The sequence below is a fragment of the Gorilla gorilla genome, chromosome 11 (genome assembly GCF_029281585.2).
Source record: "Gorilla gorilla gorilla isolate KB3781 chromosome 11, NHGRI_mGorGor1-v2.1_pri, whole genome shotgun sequence".
Classification (NCBI taxonomy): domain Eukaryota; kingdom Metazoa; phylum Chordata; class Mammalia; order Primates; family Hominidae; genus Gorilla; species Gorilla gorilla.
Genome location: NC_073235.2, coordinates 38,314,862 through 38,332,178, shown reverse-complemented (window position 1 = coordinate 38,332,178; position 17,317 = coordinate 38,314,862). Strand labels below are relative to the sequence as shown.

The window sequence follows — 17,317 nt, the reverse complement described above, 5'->3', positions numbered from 1 at the left end:
TCTTTCGGGGGTCACCATTCAATGCACTGTATCAGGGAATATATGTTTTAGGCTTTATTTATTTGTTTATTTTTATTTTAATTTTTTTATACAGGGTCTTGCTCTGAGGAGTACACTGACCTGATCTTGGCTCACTGCAGCCTTGACCTCCTGGGCTCAAGCGATTCTCCCACCTCAGCCTCCCAAGTGGCTGGGACTACAGGTGCACACCACCACGCCAGGCTAATTTTCTTTTCTTTTTTTTTTTTGAGACGGAGTCTGGCTCTGTCGCCGAGGCTGGAGTGCAGTGGCACGATCTTGGCTCACTGCAAGCTCCGCCTCCCGGTTTCATGCCATTCTCCTGCCTCAGCCTCCTGAGTAGCTGGGACTACAGGCACCCGTCACCACGCCCGGCTAATTTTTTTGTATTTTTAGTAGAGACAGGTTTTCACCGTGTTAGCCAGGATGGTCTCGATCTCCTGACCTCATGATCCGCCTGCCTTAGCCTCCCAAAGTACTGGGATTACAGGCGTGAGCCACCGCGCCTGGCCACATTTTTTTTTTTTTCGGTAGAGACAGAGTCTGGCCATGTTGCCCAGGCTGCTTTATTTCTTTTTTTAAATATGAAATATATTGTCACTTAATGTCAATATTACTAAACATAAACAAGGAAAAGCAAAAGCATATTGTTAAAAGATTGATTTATGTATTTTATATAAAACCAAGACACCCTGGTGGTAACACATGGGACACATCCCCTCCACTGTGTATTTGAAGATAGGGATGCTCCTTTGGTTTGAGATTTATGGCCACAAAAGTGGCCTGATGTTTTGTGAGGATCTTGTGGATTTTCCTTTTATCCATTCTGAGGAGGAAAAAGGATGAACATTTGGGGGGTAACCCAAGTCACCCCCAAAACTGTCATGTCAAAAGGAACACTTTTTAAAAGCAACATTAGTAACATAGACTATACTTCTAATTTTTCAATAAAAACTATTTTATTGAAAAACAGTCCTTGCTGGTGTGAGGTAATAACTTATCTCAGTTGACTGTTCACAACCAGTTACAGATCAAACAGCTTCTAATACCCTTCTCCCCCTTCTCACTACTGCACTGACTAGTCTTTAAAAGATAAATAAATAAAATAGTGGTGCACTAGCTCACTCCTGTAGTCAGTCCCAGCTACTTGGGAGGATCACTTGAGTCCAGGAGTTTGAGACCAGCCTGGGCAACACAGTGAGACCCCATCTCAATTAAATAAATCCATAAATAAATAAATCTAATTTTTATTTTTCTTCACAGCTATCAAGGAAGACTCTGTGGATGTTCGTTCCTACATTGCTCGTTCCCTCATTGATGGCTTCGAAGGCCCTTCCGGTTACAGCCAGCGGTTTGGCCTGCACCACGTCAACTTCAGCGACAGCAGCAAGTCAAGGACTCCCAGGAAATCTGCCTACTTTTTCACTAGCATCATAGAAAAGAACGGTTTCCTCACCAAGGGGGCAAAAAGACTGCTACCACCTAATATGGCAAACCTCCCCTCCAAAGTCAGAGCCTTCACTTTTCCATCTGAGGTGCCCTCCAAGGCTAAAGTCGTTTGGGAAAAGTTCTCCAGCCAACCCAAGTTCGAAAGAGATTTGTTCTACCACGGGACGTTTCGGGATGACTTTCTGTGGGGCGTGTCCTCTTCCGCTTATCAGATTGAAGGCGGGTGGGATGCTGATGGCAAAGGCCCCAGCATCTGGGATAACTTTACCCACACACCAGGGAGCAATGTGAAAGACAATGCCACTGGAGACATCGCCTGTGACAGCTATCACCAGCTGGATGCCGATCTGAATATGCTCCGAGCTTTGAAGGTGAAGGCCTACCGCTTCTCTATCTCCTGGTCTCGGATTTTCCCAACTGGGAGAAACAGCTCTATCAACAGTCATGGGGTTGATTATTACAACAGGCTGATCAATGGCTTGGTGGCAAGCAACATCTTTCCCATGGTGACATTGTTCCATTGGGACCTGCCCCAGGCCCTCCAGGATATCGGAGGCTGGGAGAATCCTGCCTTGATTGACTTGTTTGACAGCTACGCAGACTTTTGTTTCCAGACCTTTGGTGATAGAGTCAAGTTTTGGATGACTTTTAATGAGCCCATGTACCTGGCATGGCTGGGTTATGGCTCAGGGGAATTTCCCCCAGGGGTGAAGGACCCAGGCTGGGCACCATATAGGATAGCCCACGCCGTCATCAAAGCCCATGCCAGAGTCTATCACACGTACGATGAGAAATACAGGCAGGAGCAGAAGGGGGTCATCTCGCTGAGCCTCAGTACACACTGGGCAGAGCCCAAGTCACCAGGGGTCCCCAGAGATGTGGAAGCCGCTGACCGAATGCTGCAGTTCTCCCTGGGCTGGTTTGCTCACCCCATTTTTAGAAACGGAGACTATCCTGACACCATGAAGTGGAAAGTGGGGAACAGGAGTGAACTGCAGCACTTAGCCACCTCCCGCCTGCCAAGCTTCACTGAGGAAGAGAAGAGGTTCATCAGGGCGACGGCCGACGTCTTCTGCCTCAACACATACTACTCCAGAATCGTGCAGCACAAAACACCCAGGCTAAACCCACCCTCCTACGAAGACGACCGGGAGATGGCCGAGGAGGAGGACCCTTCGTGGCCTTCCACGGCAATGAACAGAGCTGCGCCCTGGGGGACGCGAAGGCTGCTGAACTGGATCAAGGAAGAGTATGGTGACATCCCCATTTACATCACCGAAAACGGAGTGGGGCTGACCGATCCGAACACGGAGGATACTGATAGGATATTTTACCACAAAACCTACATCAATGAGGCTTTGAAAGGTGTGTTAGGGTTCAGTTCCCCTTAAAGAAATCTTCCAACATTCCCTGGGTCATATGCCTGAAATGTTTTGCCAGGATGATTTATGAACCATCAATAGATCTCTCTCTTAGGTCCCAACTCCATAATTCTTTATCTGTTTGGGGGTTATATGTTCCTTGAGAAGCTGGGGGAAAAAAGGCTATGGTTGTCTCTGCAGAGGAAAAACACAAACACTACACACACAGGGTCCCTAGCAGAATATTCATATTGTCATGGGTCCATTCATTCATTACTGAGCAAGTTCTATTTTAGGTGCTGGGAATACAGCAATGAACAAAACACAAATTTCTGCCTTCATAGAGCTTATCCCATGCACCCCAGAAGAAGAAAGTTGTGTAAATTCAAACTTCCTTTTTTTTTTTTTTGGGATGAAGTCTTGCTCTGTTACCCAGGCTGGAGTGCAGTGGCCACCATGCCCGGCTAATTTTTTTGTATTTTTGGTAGAGATGGGGTTTCACCATGTTGGCCAGGCTGGTTTCAAACTCCTGACCTCGTGATCCGCCCGCCTCTGCCTCCCAAAGTGTTAGGATTACAGGCGTGAGCCACTGTGCCCAGCCTAAAAATCAACTTTTTGTTTCGTTGATTTTTTTTTTTTTTTTTTTGAGACAGTCTCACTCTGTTGCCCAGGCTGGAGTGCAATGGTGTGATCTCGGCTCACTGCAACCTCCATCTCCCGAGTTCAAGCAATTCTATTGCCTCAGCCTCCCCAGTAGCTAGGACTACAGATGCATTGGGCTTAACTTCCTAAGTGGGCTGAAGATCTTGAATTTGGGGCATGTTTCTTTACCCCAAGAGAAGAATTTGATTTGGAGATGATCAGTCATTAATGCTTGCTGTGGGGTCATAGGTACTGGCAGAAAAGTAAGATCAACAGATGATCTGTTGGTCTCTTAGGGTGTATGTCGCTTTTAGGACCACAAACTTGAATTGAGGAGCTGGCAGTGGGTTGGCTGCATGGAGGTCCTGACTCCTGGTGTCAAGCTCTCCTCTGCTCCCTTTGGGATGTTCCCAGCCTACAGGCTCGATGGTGTAGACCTTCGAGGGTATGTCGCCTGGTCTCTGATGGACAACTTTGAGTGGCTGAATGGCTACACGGTCAAGTTTGGACTGTACCATGTTGATTTCAACAACATGAACAGGCCTCGCACAGCAAGAGCCTCCGCCAGGTACTACACAGAGGTCATTACCAACAACGGCATGCCACTGGCCAGGGAGGATGAGTTTCTGTACGGACGGTTTCCTGAGGGCTTCATCTGGAGTGCAGCTTCTGCTGCATATCAGGTGAGGAGTTCAGGGTGGTGGGACACCAGTGACTGCACACCTGCCCTGTGCCAGGCTCTGGGCTCAGTGCTGGGAAGGGCAGATGCATGAACAGGAGATTCCAGCAGACCCATGGAGGGGCAGCATGGGGTCTGGGAGATCCTCTTCCAGACAGCCTGGCTTCTTCACACCCCCAAATTTACCCAGACCAGCATGGTGAGGCTTGCTGTCCTGAGATGGGTGCTTGCAGGGCCAGATGGAGCAGGGGGAGCCTGGGCAGAAGTACTTGGGCAAAGACACACAAATACAGTCACGCATTGCTCACAACAGGGATTTACTCTGAGAGATGTGATGTTAGGTGAGTTCATAGTTGTGCGAACATCACACAGAGTGCACTTACACACACCTAGATAGTGTAGCTTACTACACACCTAGGCTACATGGTATAGCCTAGTGCTCCTAGGCTACAAACCTGTACAGCCTGTTACTGTACTCAATGCTGTAGGCAGTTGTAACACAGTGGTATTTGTGTATCTAAATGTATCTAAATGTAGAAAGGCACAGTGAAAATATGGCATAAAAGCTGGACAGGGTACTCACCATGAATGGAGCCTGCAGGACTGGAAGTTGCTTTGGGTGAGTCAGTGGGTGAGGGGTGAGTGAATGGAAAGGCCTAGGCATTACTGTACACTACTGTGGACTTTATGAACACTGCACACTTAAGCTACACTAAATTTATTTTTTAAATGTTTTTCTTTCTTCAATAACACATTAACCTTAGCTTACTGTAACATTTTTACTTTATTAACTTTTTAATTTTTTAAACTTTTTTACTCTTTTGTGATAATGCTTAGCTGAAAACAAGCACATTGGTCCAGGTGTGGTGGCTCATGCCTGCAATCCCAGTGCTATGGGAGGATCGCTCGAGACCAGGAGTTCAAAACCAGCCTGGGCAAAACATGGCAAAACCCTATCTCTATAAAAAAATCAAGGCCGGGCGCAGTGGCTCACGCCTGTAGTCCCAGCACTTTGGGAGGCCGAGGCGGGCGGATCACGAGGTCAGGAGATCGAGACCATCCTGGCTAGCACAGTGAAACCCCATCTCTACTAAAAAATACAAAAAATTAGCTGGGCGTGGTGGCGGGCGCCTGTAGTCCCAGCTACGCGGGAGGCTGAGGCAGGAGAATGGCGTGAACCCAGGAGGCGGATCTTGCAGTGAGCCGAGATCGCGCCACTGCACTCCAGCCTGGGCGACAGAGCGAGACTCCGTCTCAAAAAAAAAAAAAAAAAAAAATCAAAAAAATTAGCCAAGTGTGGTGGTGTGCTCCTGTAGTCCCAGCTACTCAGGAGGCTGAGGCAGGAGGATCACTCAGCCTCCCCATTAGCTGGGATTACATGCATATGCCACCACACCCAATGAATTTTTTATTTTTAATTTTTTTGTAGAGATGGGGGTCTTGCTATGTTGCTAGGGCTAGTCTGAACTCCTGGCCTCAAGTGATCCTTCTCCCTCAGCCTCCCAAAGTGCTGGAATTACAGGTCTGAGTCACAGCACCCAGCCTGCATGTGCTATACTTTTATACTGCTGGCCATACGGTAGATTTATTGACATGAGCACTGCCACAAACATGAATAATGCAGTGCTCTACAACGTTACGATGGCTGCAAAGCACTAAGCAATAGGAATGTTTCAGCTCCATTATAATCTTATGGGACCACCATCATATATCAGGTCCGTCATTGACCAAAACACTGTTCTACAGCCCATGACTATGACGAGTCCCTGTTGGACCCCTTTATTCCCCAGCTAGATCCTTCCAAGAAGGCAGTTTGCTCACATTGGCTCTCAGCATGGGCCTGAGCTTATTCTGATGTCCTAAAAACATCATACCACTACTGTATTCATGCCAAAATGAGGCTTACCCATACAGAAAATAGGATGGTTTTATTTTGTGCAAGAAAAATGGAAAAGGCAAGAGTGACTTGCCTGGCAGTTAGTGGTGGTTCCTGCTTTCCATCTTCTGCCTGCGTCTGTCTCTGTGCAAGAGTGGGCCTGCCACATGCGTAGAGAAAGCTGGGGGAGTTCCGAGACTGAGCGGGGGCCAGAGCAGGCTCCCAGAGGAGGTAACCACACTTGGCTAATTTTTTTGATTTTTTTATAGAGATGGGGTTTTGCCATGTTGCCCAGGCTGGTTTTGAACTCCTGGGCTCGAGCGATCCTCCCATAGCGCTGGGGTTGCCGCCGTGAGCCACCACACCTGGACCAATGTGCTTGTTTTAAGCTAAGCGTTATCACAAAAGAGTAAACGTCCTGACTTGAGACTCACCCAGTGAAAGAAAGGAACCTGTGAGTGCTTGACTGAATGACTTAATGAGACCATGTCTTGTCATCTTGAGATCGAAGGTGCGTGGAGAGCAGATGGCAAAGGACTCAGCATTTGGGACACGTTTTCTCACACACCACTGAAGGTTGAGGACGATGCCATCGGAGACGTGGCCTGTGACAGTTATCACAAGATTGCTGAGGATCTGGTCACCCTGCAGAACCTGGGTGTGTCCCACTACCGTTTTTCCATCTCCTGGTCTCGCATCCTCCCTGATGGAACAACAAGGTACATCAATGAAGCGGGCCTGAACTACTACGTGAGGCTCATCGATACACTGCTGGCCGCCAGCATCCAGCCCCAGGTATGGTGGGTCCTGGCAAGGCCTTGGGAAAGTCCACATGCAGGAACCAGCGGGGCTGGGGGAGCACATTTATCATGTAAACAAAATGCTGGTTTCAAATTTAGCTTCTGTTGTTGTTGTTGTTTTTGAGATGTAGTCTCGCTCTGTCACCCAGGCTGGAGTGCAGTGGTGGATCTCGTTTCTCAGCCTCCAGAGTAGCTGGGCTTATAGGCACGCACCACCATGCCCGGCTAATTTTTGTATTTTTAGTAGAGATGGGGTTTCGCTGTGTTGGCCAGGCTGGTCTCAAACTCCTGGCCTCAAGTGATCCACCCGCCTCGGCCTCCCAAAGTGCTGAGATTATAGGTATGAGCCACCGTGCTCGACCTCAAATTTAACTTTTTAATTGTCAGTGAATTCATATGATGCAGAATTTGAAAAGCATAGAAGAGTTTCCTTCCCAACCTTGACCTCAGCCATCTAGTTCTCCCTGAAAGCAATTTACCCTTTTCCCAAAAGAAAAAGAAAAAAATCTTTGAGCCTTTTTGTCTCATAAGTCACTCTCAGGATTTGCAGCAGACGTTGATGCTGGCACATCTAACCTAGGGCTTCCCATGGAAAGCATGACTGATGCAACAGCTGATCTGGCTTCTTCCCAGGTGACCATTTACCACTGGGACCTACCACAGACGCTCCAAGATGTAGGAGGCTGGGAGAATGAGACCATCGTGCAGCGGTTTAAGGAGTATGCAGATGTGCTCTTCCGGAGGCTGGGAGACAAGGTGAAGTTTTGGATCACGCTGAATGAGCCCTTTGTCATTGCTTACCAGGGCTATGGCTACGGAACAGCAGCTCCAGGTAAGTCCCAGCCCTGGCTCATCGGCTCTTTGGATCATGGCATTCTTAGCACATCAAGCGTTGAAATCCAGATGGCACAGAACGAGGCAACCAAGAAAGCCCCATGGCAGAAACCCTGCCTCTTGCTCAGGGCTGTAGAGGTTTCCCTCCTGGCATTGCATTGTTAAACATGAATTTCACATCTCAATTCCTCAAGGTGGGTTCATTTCTTTGCTCTGTGACTCTGATCGGCCTCCGGTGGGAAGCTCTCTGAGATCAGAGATGTGGGCAAATTGATGTGGGGAAGGACAGTTTGTCAGGCTGTACAGGTCTACCGTCTGTTTCCACAATTCCCAAACCCCAAAGTTTCTGACAATTGGTTTGGCTGACCTGAGCTCATTTAATAGTAGCGAAACCTGACTCAAACCAACAGGAGGTTGCTCATGGTCTTTATCGCACTGAGCAAACATTCCTAAGTTCTGCTGCAGAGATATCAGTGTGCTTGACTATGGAGAGCTGTCTGCGGCCCATGGGGCTGATAGGTACTTTTCTCAAAGGAAACATTTAATTCCAAAACACATCTGACCCTAAAAGATTTTTTTTCTTTTAACTTTGGTTGACATGCAATAATTGTACATATGTATGGAGTACAAAATATATTTTGATACATGTATACAATGTGTGATGATGAAATCAGAATAATTAGTATATTCATCACCTCAAACATTCATCATTTCTTTGTGTTGAGAAAATTCGGAGTCCTCTTTTCTAGCTTTTTGCAAATATACACTAAATTCTTTTGTATCATTATTTTTTATTCATTTTTTATTTTTTTGAGACAGAGTCTAGCTCTGTTGGCCAGGCTGGAGTGCAGTGGTATGATATCAGCTCACTGCAACCTCCACCTCCTGGACTCAAGCAATTCTCCTGCCTCAGCCTCCCAAGTAGCTGGGATTACAGGCATGTGTCACCATGCCCAGCTAATTTTTGTATTTTTAGTAGAAATGGGGTTTCATCATGTTGGCCAGGCTGGTCTCGAACTCCTGACCTCAGGTAATCCGCCCGCCTCAGCCTCCCAAAGTGCTGAGATTACAGGTGTGAGCCACTGCACCCAGCCTAAATTATTGTTAACTACATTCACTCTACAGTGCCACACATCACTAGAACTTCATCTTCTTACCTAGCTTAACTTTGTATCCATTAACCAACCTCTCCCTATCCTCCCTCCCTACTACCCTTCCCATCCTCTAATAATCACAATTCTATTCTCTGCTGCTAGGAGCTCATCTTTTTAGCTCCCACATGTGAGTAAGAACATGCAGTATTTGCCTTTCTGTGCCTGACTTATTTCACTTTACATAATGACCTCCAGTTCCAGCGATGTTGTCACGAATGACAAGATTCATCCTTCTTTACGGCTGTATAGTATTCCATCATATATAGATGTCACATTTTCTTTATCCATTCATCTGTTGATGGACACTTAGGTTGATTCCATATCTTGGCCATTGTAATAGTGATGCAATAAACACAGAGGTCAAGGTATTGATTTGGTATTCTGACTTACTTTCCTTTGGATAAATACCCAAAAGTAAGATTGCGGGATCCCTTAGGGTTTTGAATAAGAAATTGTGGACCTATTTTTGTGCCTTGAGAACCATCCAGTATCCCTTTTCTCTAGTTCTGAGTTAATAAGAATAAATTTGTGTTCATTCATGTGATTCCTCAGAACACTGTAACAGCTGGAAAGAGCCACCAGGAGATGTGCCTCAAATCATTACCAGAGGCATCTCCATTGGTCCTAGGTCGCCTCTTTGGTTTATACTCCTTCAACACACGAGAGGCGCCTCTCTTGCAGCATTCACTATCAGGGTATCTCCGTGTCAGCTGGTTGCATTAGCTACATTCTCCAACCCTAATGATCACAATGGGTCCCCAAGGAGCTCCAGATTATCAACTCCTGTCAATTCATTTGAGCTCAGGAGTTCAAGGCTGCCATGAGCCATGCTCATGGCACCACTGCACTCCAGCCTGGATGACAGTGCATGACCCTGTCTCAAAAATAATCACAGGCCAAGTATGGTATCTCACGCCTGTAATCCCAGCACTTTGGGAGGCCAAGACAGGTGGATCACCTGAGGTCAGGAGTTCAAGACCAGCCTGATCAATATGGTGAAACTCCGTCTCTACTAAAAATACAAAAATTAACCAGGTGTGGTGGCATGCGCCTGCAGTCCCAGCTACTCAGGAGGCTGAGACAGGAGAATTGTTTGAACCCCTCAGCTCACTGCAGTCTCCACGTCCCGGATTCGAGCGATTCTCCTGCCTCAGCCTCCTGAGTAGCTGGGATTACAGGCGCCTGCCACCACAGCTGGCTAATTTTTTGTATTTTTGGTAGAGACGGGTTTCACCATATTGGGCAAGTTGGTCTCGAACTCCTGACCTCAGGTGATCCACCTGCCTCAGCCTCCCAAAGTGCTGGGATTATGGGTGTGAGCCACCCTGCCTGGCCTGGGTTGTCTTTTAAGTTTTAAAAAATCATTTGTACATATAGTCCTTTCTGAATATAACATTGGTTTGAAGCTAACTCAATAGAAAGTAATTCCATCTCTTTAGTCTCTCTAGTTTGACTATAGTAGCTAACAGAGCTGGGCTGCAATGTCACACTTCACCTTTAGGTGTCACCATCTGATTTGATTTGCTCCAGCCTAAGCATTTCTTAAACTGGGGGCTTTAGATTCTGCGATAGGTATCTCTATTATGGGTATTTTGCCTGAGACATACGAGCCACTCTTCTGGAGGAGGGGAACAGAAGCCAACATTTATCAAGTGGCCTTCCCTCTTCCAGACACAGTGCTGCTGTGGGTGGGTTTCATACACTGTTTCATTTCCCTCTCACAAGCACTCTCTGCTGCCCATTTCACCAAGGAGGAAACTGAAAGGCTGAATTACTCACCCAAAGTTACACAGCCAGGTAATAAGAGGGAGAGCCAGGGTTTGAATTCCAGTTTTCCTAGTGCCAGAATCTACACCCCTTCTCCCAAACACAGAGGGGACATCTGTAGGCAGGGACTAACAATCTCAGTCACATCCATTCTATCCATTCTCTGTTGACGTCCATGTGTATGTTTCCAGGAATCTCCAATAGGCCTGGCACTGCCCCCTACATTGTTGGCCACAATCTAATAAAGGCTCATGCTGAGGCCTGGCATCTGTACAACGATGTGTACCGTGCCAGTCAAGGTGGCGTGATTTCCATCACCATCAGCAGTGACTGGGCTGAACCCAGAGATCCCTCTAACCAGGAGGATGTGGAGGCTGCCAGGAGATATGTTCAGGTCTGTTTTTCCTCTGGGTACTTGTTCTTACTCTTGTCCATCTTTCCTTCCAGCCTAATGGAAACAGATTGTGAATCAAAGATTTAGGGTGTGGTGGCTCATGTCTGTAATCCCAGCACTTTGGAAGTTTGAGGCAGGAGGATTGCTTGAGGCTAGGAGTTTGAGACCAGCCTGGGCAACATAGAAAGACCTTGTCTGTGAAGAAAAAAAAATTATTAGGGCATGGTGACACACACCTATAGTCCCAGCTGCTCAGGAGGCTAAGGTGGGAGCTTGAGTCCAGGAGTTCAAGGTTGCAGTGAGCCATGATTTTGGCACCATTAAACTCCAGGTGACAGAGGGAGACCACCCCCAACCCCCAAAAAAGAATTATTATTAGGATCTAAGCCTAGTTTTGCTATTGCCTGATTTTGTGAGCTTGGGAAAATCATCTAACTTTTTCATACCTTAGTTTTCTCAACTTCGAACTGGAGATGCCCTGCCCACCTCATAAGTTTGCTGTGATGAAAGTGATAAAGTCTGTGGGGTTAAGTTGTCTTTAAGTTTTTAAAAATCATTTGTACAGGTAATTCTTTCTGTAACATTGGTTTGAAGTTAACTCCTAGAGAGAAATTTCCATTTCTTCAGTCTCTCTGGTTTGACTATAGTAGCTAACAGAGCTGGGCTGCAGTGTCACACGTCACCTTTAGGTGTCACCATCTAATTTGATTTGCTCCAGCCTAGGCATTTCTTAAATTGGGGGCTTTAGATTCTGTGAAACTCATTAGTGCCCCTAATTTGCCAACTCAATGAGTTTAAGAACAGCATCTTTCAGTCATGGAATTTCACCCAAGGAAGTAGAGACATTACTAGGAAGCCGACTGGGCAAGGCGGCTCACGCCTGTAATCCCAGCACTTTGGGAGGCCAAGGCAGGCTGATAACCTGAGGTCAGGAGTTCTAGACCAGCCTGGCCAACATGGTGAGACCCCATCTCTACTAAAAATATAAAAATTACCGAGGCGTGGTGGCACATGCCTGTAGTTCCAACTACTCTGGAGGCTAAGGCAGGAGAACCCAGAAGCTGAGATCGCCATTGCACTCCAGCCTGAGCAACGGAGAGAGACTCCATCTCCAAAAAAAAAAAAAGGAAGCAGGTGCCAGCATGGCCTGCCTTTATTTCCACCTGAACCCCTGACTGACAAGAGGAGAGAAGGAAAAGAATGATCCTCATTCACGGCACAGCTCCTCTGGCTCCTCCTAGAAAGGGATAGAAGGTGCTCTCTCCTACATTTTGCATCAGGAAGGAAAAGCAAGGGTTTCTCTCTGGATTGGTTCCCACTTTGGGCTCCGTGGAAGAGTCTGCCAGCTGTGGCACTATAACTCTCTCGGGGGAAACACCATGGGCCTTGGTTTGCCAAACTCTTCACCAGAGAACTTGACAAAGATAGTCTAATTAATAAATGCAACGAACAGCTTAATTTTCTGGTCTGCTAGCCAGCTGGGGAAACAGTTTTGAAACAAAATTAATGTATCCCTCATTTCAGACTCACAGAACTGGTGATTTAGAACATTTCCTTTTTTCCTGAAATCAAAACTTCAAACGTCAGGAAACGTTAGGCTGTCATATCATTAGATTGAGCCACTTACTGGTGGACTGTGATACTGCAGCCATGGACTATGACCGATGCATCTCCTATTAGAATCAGCTTCCACGAAAATATCCAGTGTGTTACCTTGGAGTGGGTGCATTTAAGCCTCTTTACCAGGGCATGTGTGTTCCATGCGTCGTCTCTGACCATGAGTGGAAGCTGCCCTCACCCCACATTCCCAGCAGCAGCCAGTGGGTGAGGAGAGGATTTGGAGAGACTAAAGAAGGCTCTCAAACCCCCAGCATCATAGTGTTTGGATGCCACGTATCCCCCCTCAAGATAAGGATGGCCTAGGCCTCATTAGAGAAAATGGGTCAAACGGTTCCCCACTCTGGGGCTGTGAAAGCCCATTAAGAGTTATGCTTTGCCCAGAAAGTCAGGAAAGCCTTGCATCTCAGCCCTCCCCGGAAAGTTCTGTTTGCTCCTTGGGCACTTTGATGAGGAAGTGCAGCCGCTCAGTGGTGAGAAAGGGAACCGGGAGCCTGGAGGCTTGTGGGTTCTCCCTTCTCCTCTGCAGGACCCATCCAAGGGCAGCCAGGAAGCATTTGTTGAGCACCAGGGCCAGTGCCCAGGTCAGTTCCTGTCACCTCAAGCTGTAACTATGAAGAGGTGGCCCTGTCCTCAGTGCAACAGCAACTGAGCAAGCACAGACCCAGCTGGGAGACCTGTGGACACTGAAGCTGCAACAGGCAGGAGCCACAGGGAAGAGAACTTAACCTGGGGGTCCAGGAAAAGGAGGGAGGTTGTGAGGCCAGGCACTTCTGAGCGGGGACGATGCTGTCTCTTGCTGTGCCCACCTGTAACGCCTGGGCTGTCTCCCCCACCCCACCCGCAGTTCATGGGAGGCTGGTTTGCACATCCTATTTTCAAGAATGGAGATTACAATGAGGTGATGAAGACGCGGATCCGTGACAGGAGCTTGGCTGCAGGCCTCAACAAGTCTCGGTAAGGGCCTGGTGCCCGCAGTGGTGAGGGCATGGGCGTCGGGGTCACAGAGGCATGTCTCGGGCAAGTTACCATGACTGAGCTTCTTTGCTTGCTGGGAAGTTACATGTGATCATATATTTAAAGCTTAGCCCAGCACCTGGCACTGCTATGTGCTTGACAGAGGGGGGTTGCTATTATGGTTATTATACTGTGGAACAGCCAGGAAATCTGTCCCAAGGCTATCCACCTCTGAGCAACCCCACTACGCCACTCCACAGACAAATCCCAGCTCATCCTATTTCATCACCGCACGTGTGACTGTGGGTGGCAGCGGGTGACAGTCAGGCGCGTGCTTTGCATCACTTGGCCAGCAGGTGGCGATGGTCTGCACCAAAGCGTCCTTCCTTGCCCGCCCGCCCCCTCTTGTCAAGGAAGGAGTAGCAACATTAGCAGCCAACGTTTACCCATCTTCTGTTGGTATCTTTATTTCTATTTAAATACGAGTAAAGTGAGGCGCAAAGATTAGGGCAAGATCATCCAGCTATTAAGAGATAGAGCTGAGATTTGCAGCCAAGCTGTCGGCCCCCAGGGCGCATGCTGGGGGCTTGAGAATCATGCAGGTGGGGTGAGAGGTGTGGTGTGCGGAAGCGCAGGAAGCGGCAATCACTGCCCACGGGAACATGCCCACCGCTCCAAGGCCGGCGGGAATCAAGTGTGAATTCCCAACATAGCCTTTGAGTCCTGCCCCTAGACGCCCCCATATAGTCCAGCTGAGGATTAAAAATCCAGCTCCCAGGCCGGGTGCGGTGGCTCACGCCTGTAATCCCAGCACTTTGGGAGGCCAAGGCGGACGGATCACTTGAAGTCATGAGTTCAAGACCAGCCTGGCCAATATGGCGAAACCCTGTCTCTACTAAAAATACAAAAATTAGCTGGGCACGGTGGCGGGGGCCTGTAATCCCAGCTACTTGGGAGGCTGAGGCCAGAGAATCACTTGAGCTCGGGAGGCAGAGGTTGCAGTGAGCCGAGATCATGCCACTGCACTCCAGCCTGGACGATGGAGCAAGACTCTGTCTCAAAAAAGAAAAAAAAAATCCAGCTCCCACCTCACAATGCACACCCTAGCCTAGTTAGGGTAAGTCCCCCAGAGCAGGCTGTGCCTAAAGGTCTGATCTGCGAACTGTGATCTCCAGCAAAACCGATGAGCACCCGGCCCATCTGCACAACTTTGCCGAGCACCTACCACTTGCCCAAGCCAGGGCCAGGGGGAGGGGTCCATGGAAGGAGAGGATTCCAATCGGCTCCTCAAGCTGCTGACAGATCAGCTGGAAAGACAGTTCTCCATCCCATTCCCCAGGCTCTTCAGTACAAAGAAAACTCAGAAGATGAGATCAGGGTAGGCTGGGTAGACCCAGGAGATTTCATGGACAAGGCAGGACATCAGCTGAGCTGGGCCTTGACAGGGGATAGAATGTGGGAGATTACAGGTCATTCTTTCCAAGGGGCAGAGTTGTGAAGACAGGCCTAGAGATAAGAATGAGTGGGGTACCAGAGCTGAGAGTGGGGAGACCAGCCCAGCAGCAGTGAAGGGGCTGAGGCCACATGGTGGAGGGCCTGGAAGCCAAGCACAGGGCCTTGGCTTTGGTGCGACAGGCCATTGCTGGCTTCTGAGCAGAAGCGTCAGGGACAGGAGGAGGCTGTGCTTTGGTTTTCTCCCATCATCTCAGAAACCCCAGGGAAGGAAGGTTCTTGCTCCTTCAGGTTAATGGTGGCAGAAAGGTCAAGATGAAAGTGTCAGAGGCCTCAGCAGGGCATCTCTGGGCCACACCTAAACCAGAAGCACAAGGTCTCCCTGTGGGCATGCGCATGCATTCAGGATCACCTGTACATGCTGCACACAAGTGTATTAGTCAGGTTCTACAGGAGAGGCTTTTCACTCAGAGTGCCTGGAAAATGCTCCATCTACATGTTAAGAAGCCAAAGTTCCCAGGCTCACAGGTAATCTCAGCACTTTGGGAGGCTGAGGCAGGAGGATTGCTTGAGACCAGGAGTTCAAGACCAGCCTGGGCAATATAGTGAGACTTTGTCTTTACAAAAAATTTAAAAATTATCTAGGCATGGTGACGCACACCTATATTCCCAACTACTTGGGAGGCTGAGGTGAGAGGATTGCTTGAGCCCAGGAGACTGAGGTTGCAGTGAGCTATGATTGCACCACTGCACTCCAGTCTCAGGGGGCATGCAGTGTCCCCAGGAGGACAGGGCAAGACCCTGTCTGAAAAAAAAAAAAAAAAAGAAAGAAAGAAAACAAAGTTCAGTGAAATCGTGAGAACTGAGAAATTCAAACTCAAATACTCAATTTGCAAATTATTTCCCCTGCTACTTTGAAGATCTTGAAGCTATTATTATTATTATTAGAGTTGGAGAAAAGAGGCATGCCTAAACAAACCCCAAGAGGAGCAGAGAAACTTGGAAAGGGCAGAAAACGGAAATACAAATTACACAAGATACAGGGCCGGGTGTGGTGGCTCATGCCTGTAATCCCAACACTTTGGGAGGCTGAGGTGGGCGGATCACTTGAGGTCAGGAGTTCAAGACCAGCCTGGCCAACATGGTGAAACCCCATCTCTACCAAAAATACAAAAAATTAGCCAGGAGTTGTGGCAGGCACTTGTAGTCCCAGCTACTTGGGAGGCTGAGGCAGGAGAATCACTTGAACCCAGGAGGCGGAGGTTGCAGTGAGCTGAGATCACGCCACTGCACTCCAGCCTAGGTGACAGAGCCAGACTCAGCCACAAAAAAAAAAAAAAAAATATATATATATATATATATATACAAGATCTAACTTTACAAACATAGGGGAAGAGTCTCGGATATGTACCTCAGACATGCTCTTGATTTTGAAATCTGTCATAGATGCTAAATATCAGAATTTGCATATGTTAATGTTTGAAGGAAATTAAAAACTGTGTATGCATGTGTGTGCGTGGGTGTGTGTGTGTGTGTGTGTGTGTGTGTGGTCCTTCAGGTTTCAGAGGCTCTTGTAGAGACCTAGGGAAGCCAGGTTTATGGTCTGACTGGAGGAGCCGCAGGTGCTTCCTGCGCCGCCTGAAGGACCTCTTCTCCTTCCCTGCCAGTTTCCCCTACTCACTGCCAAGTGCCTGGGGTTCGGAGCGCTCCCCCGCCCCAGCCCTATGACGTTCTCTTCTCAAAGCATGGCTCTCCCTGAAGCCTTGCCCTCAATGGCTTCTTCCACCCAGGCTGCCAGAATTTACAGAGAGTGAGAAGAGGAGGATCAACGGCACCTATGACTTTTTTGGGTTCAATCACTACACCACTGTCCTCGCCTACAACCTCAACTATGCCACTGCCATCTCTTCTTTTGATGCAGACAGGTAAGTCCACCAACAGGGAGCCCGCAGCCATCTCTGGAAAAGGCAGAAAGGTGCCCTTGGCTGTGCTCTCCAAGGCCTGCCCAGCCTCAAAACAGGGCCTCCAACGCCGAATGTGCCAGGGTTTGCAAGATGCTCGCCACCCCACAGATCCCAAGGAAATCTCCAGCAAGCAAGAGGGAGAGAAGGCCGGGGTCTCCAGGGCACTTCCCATTAGGGCACATGTGCTTGGCTTTTTGTTTTATTTTATTTCATTTTTAAAATTTATTTATTTTGTGTTCTTTTTCACAGGCTGCTCAACTCTAAAAATGATTGGTTTTTAAAATTGTTTAGGTTTTATCAAAATTCGCTTTAATATTAATAAATATTACAATAATACAAGAGTAAAATTTTAT

The 17,317-nt window shown here is 48.0% G+C and overlaps 1 protein-coding gene across 1 annotated transcript in view; it reads left to right on the top strand.

The window, feature by feature from the left end:
• Positions 1–17,317, top strand: part of LCT (lactase) — a 53,801-nt gene that overhangs the window by 29,897 nt on the left and 6,587 nt on the right. The window contains exons 8-14 of the mRNA XM_019022146.4: positions 1,282–2,832; positions 3,885–4,153; positions 6,530–6,820; positions 7,459–7,657; positions 10,772–10,974; positions 13,439–13,548; positions 16,791–16,925. Coding sequence (XP_018877691.2) covers positions 1,282–2,832; positions 3,885–4,153; positions 6,530–6,820; positions 7,459–7,657; positions 10,772–10,974; positions 13,439–13,548; positions 16,791–16,925 — 2,758 coding nt within the window. The remainder of the gene's footprint in view (positions 1–1,281; positions 2,833–3,884; positions 4,154–6,529; positions 6,821–7,458; positions 7,658–10,771; positions 10,975–13,438; positions 13,549–16,790; positions 16,926–17,317) is intronic.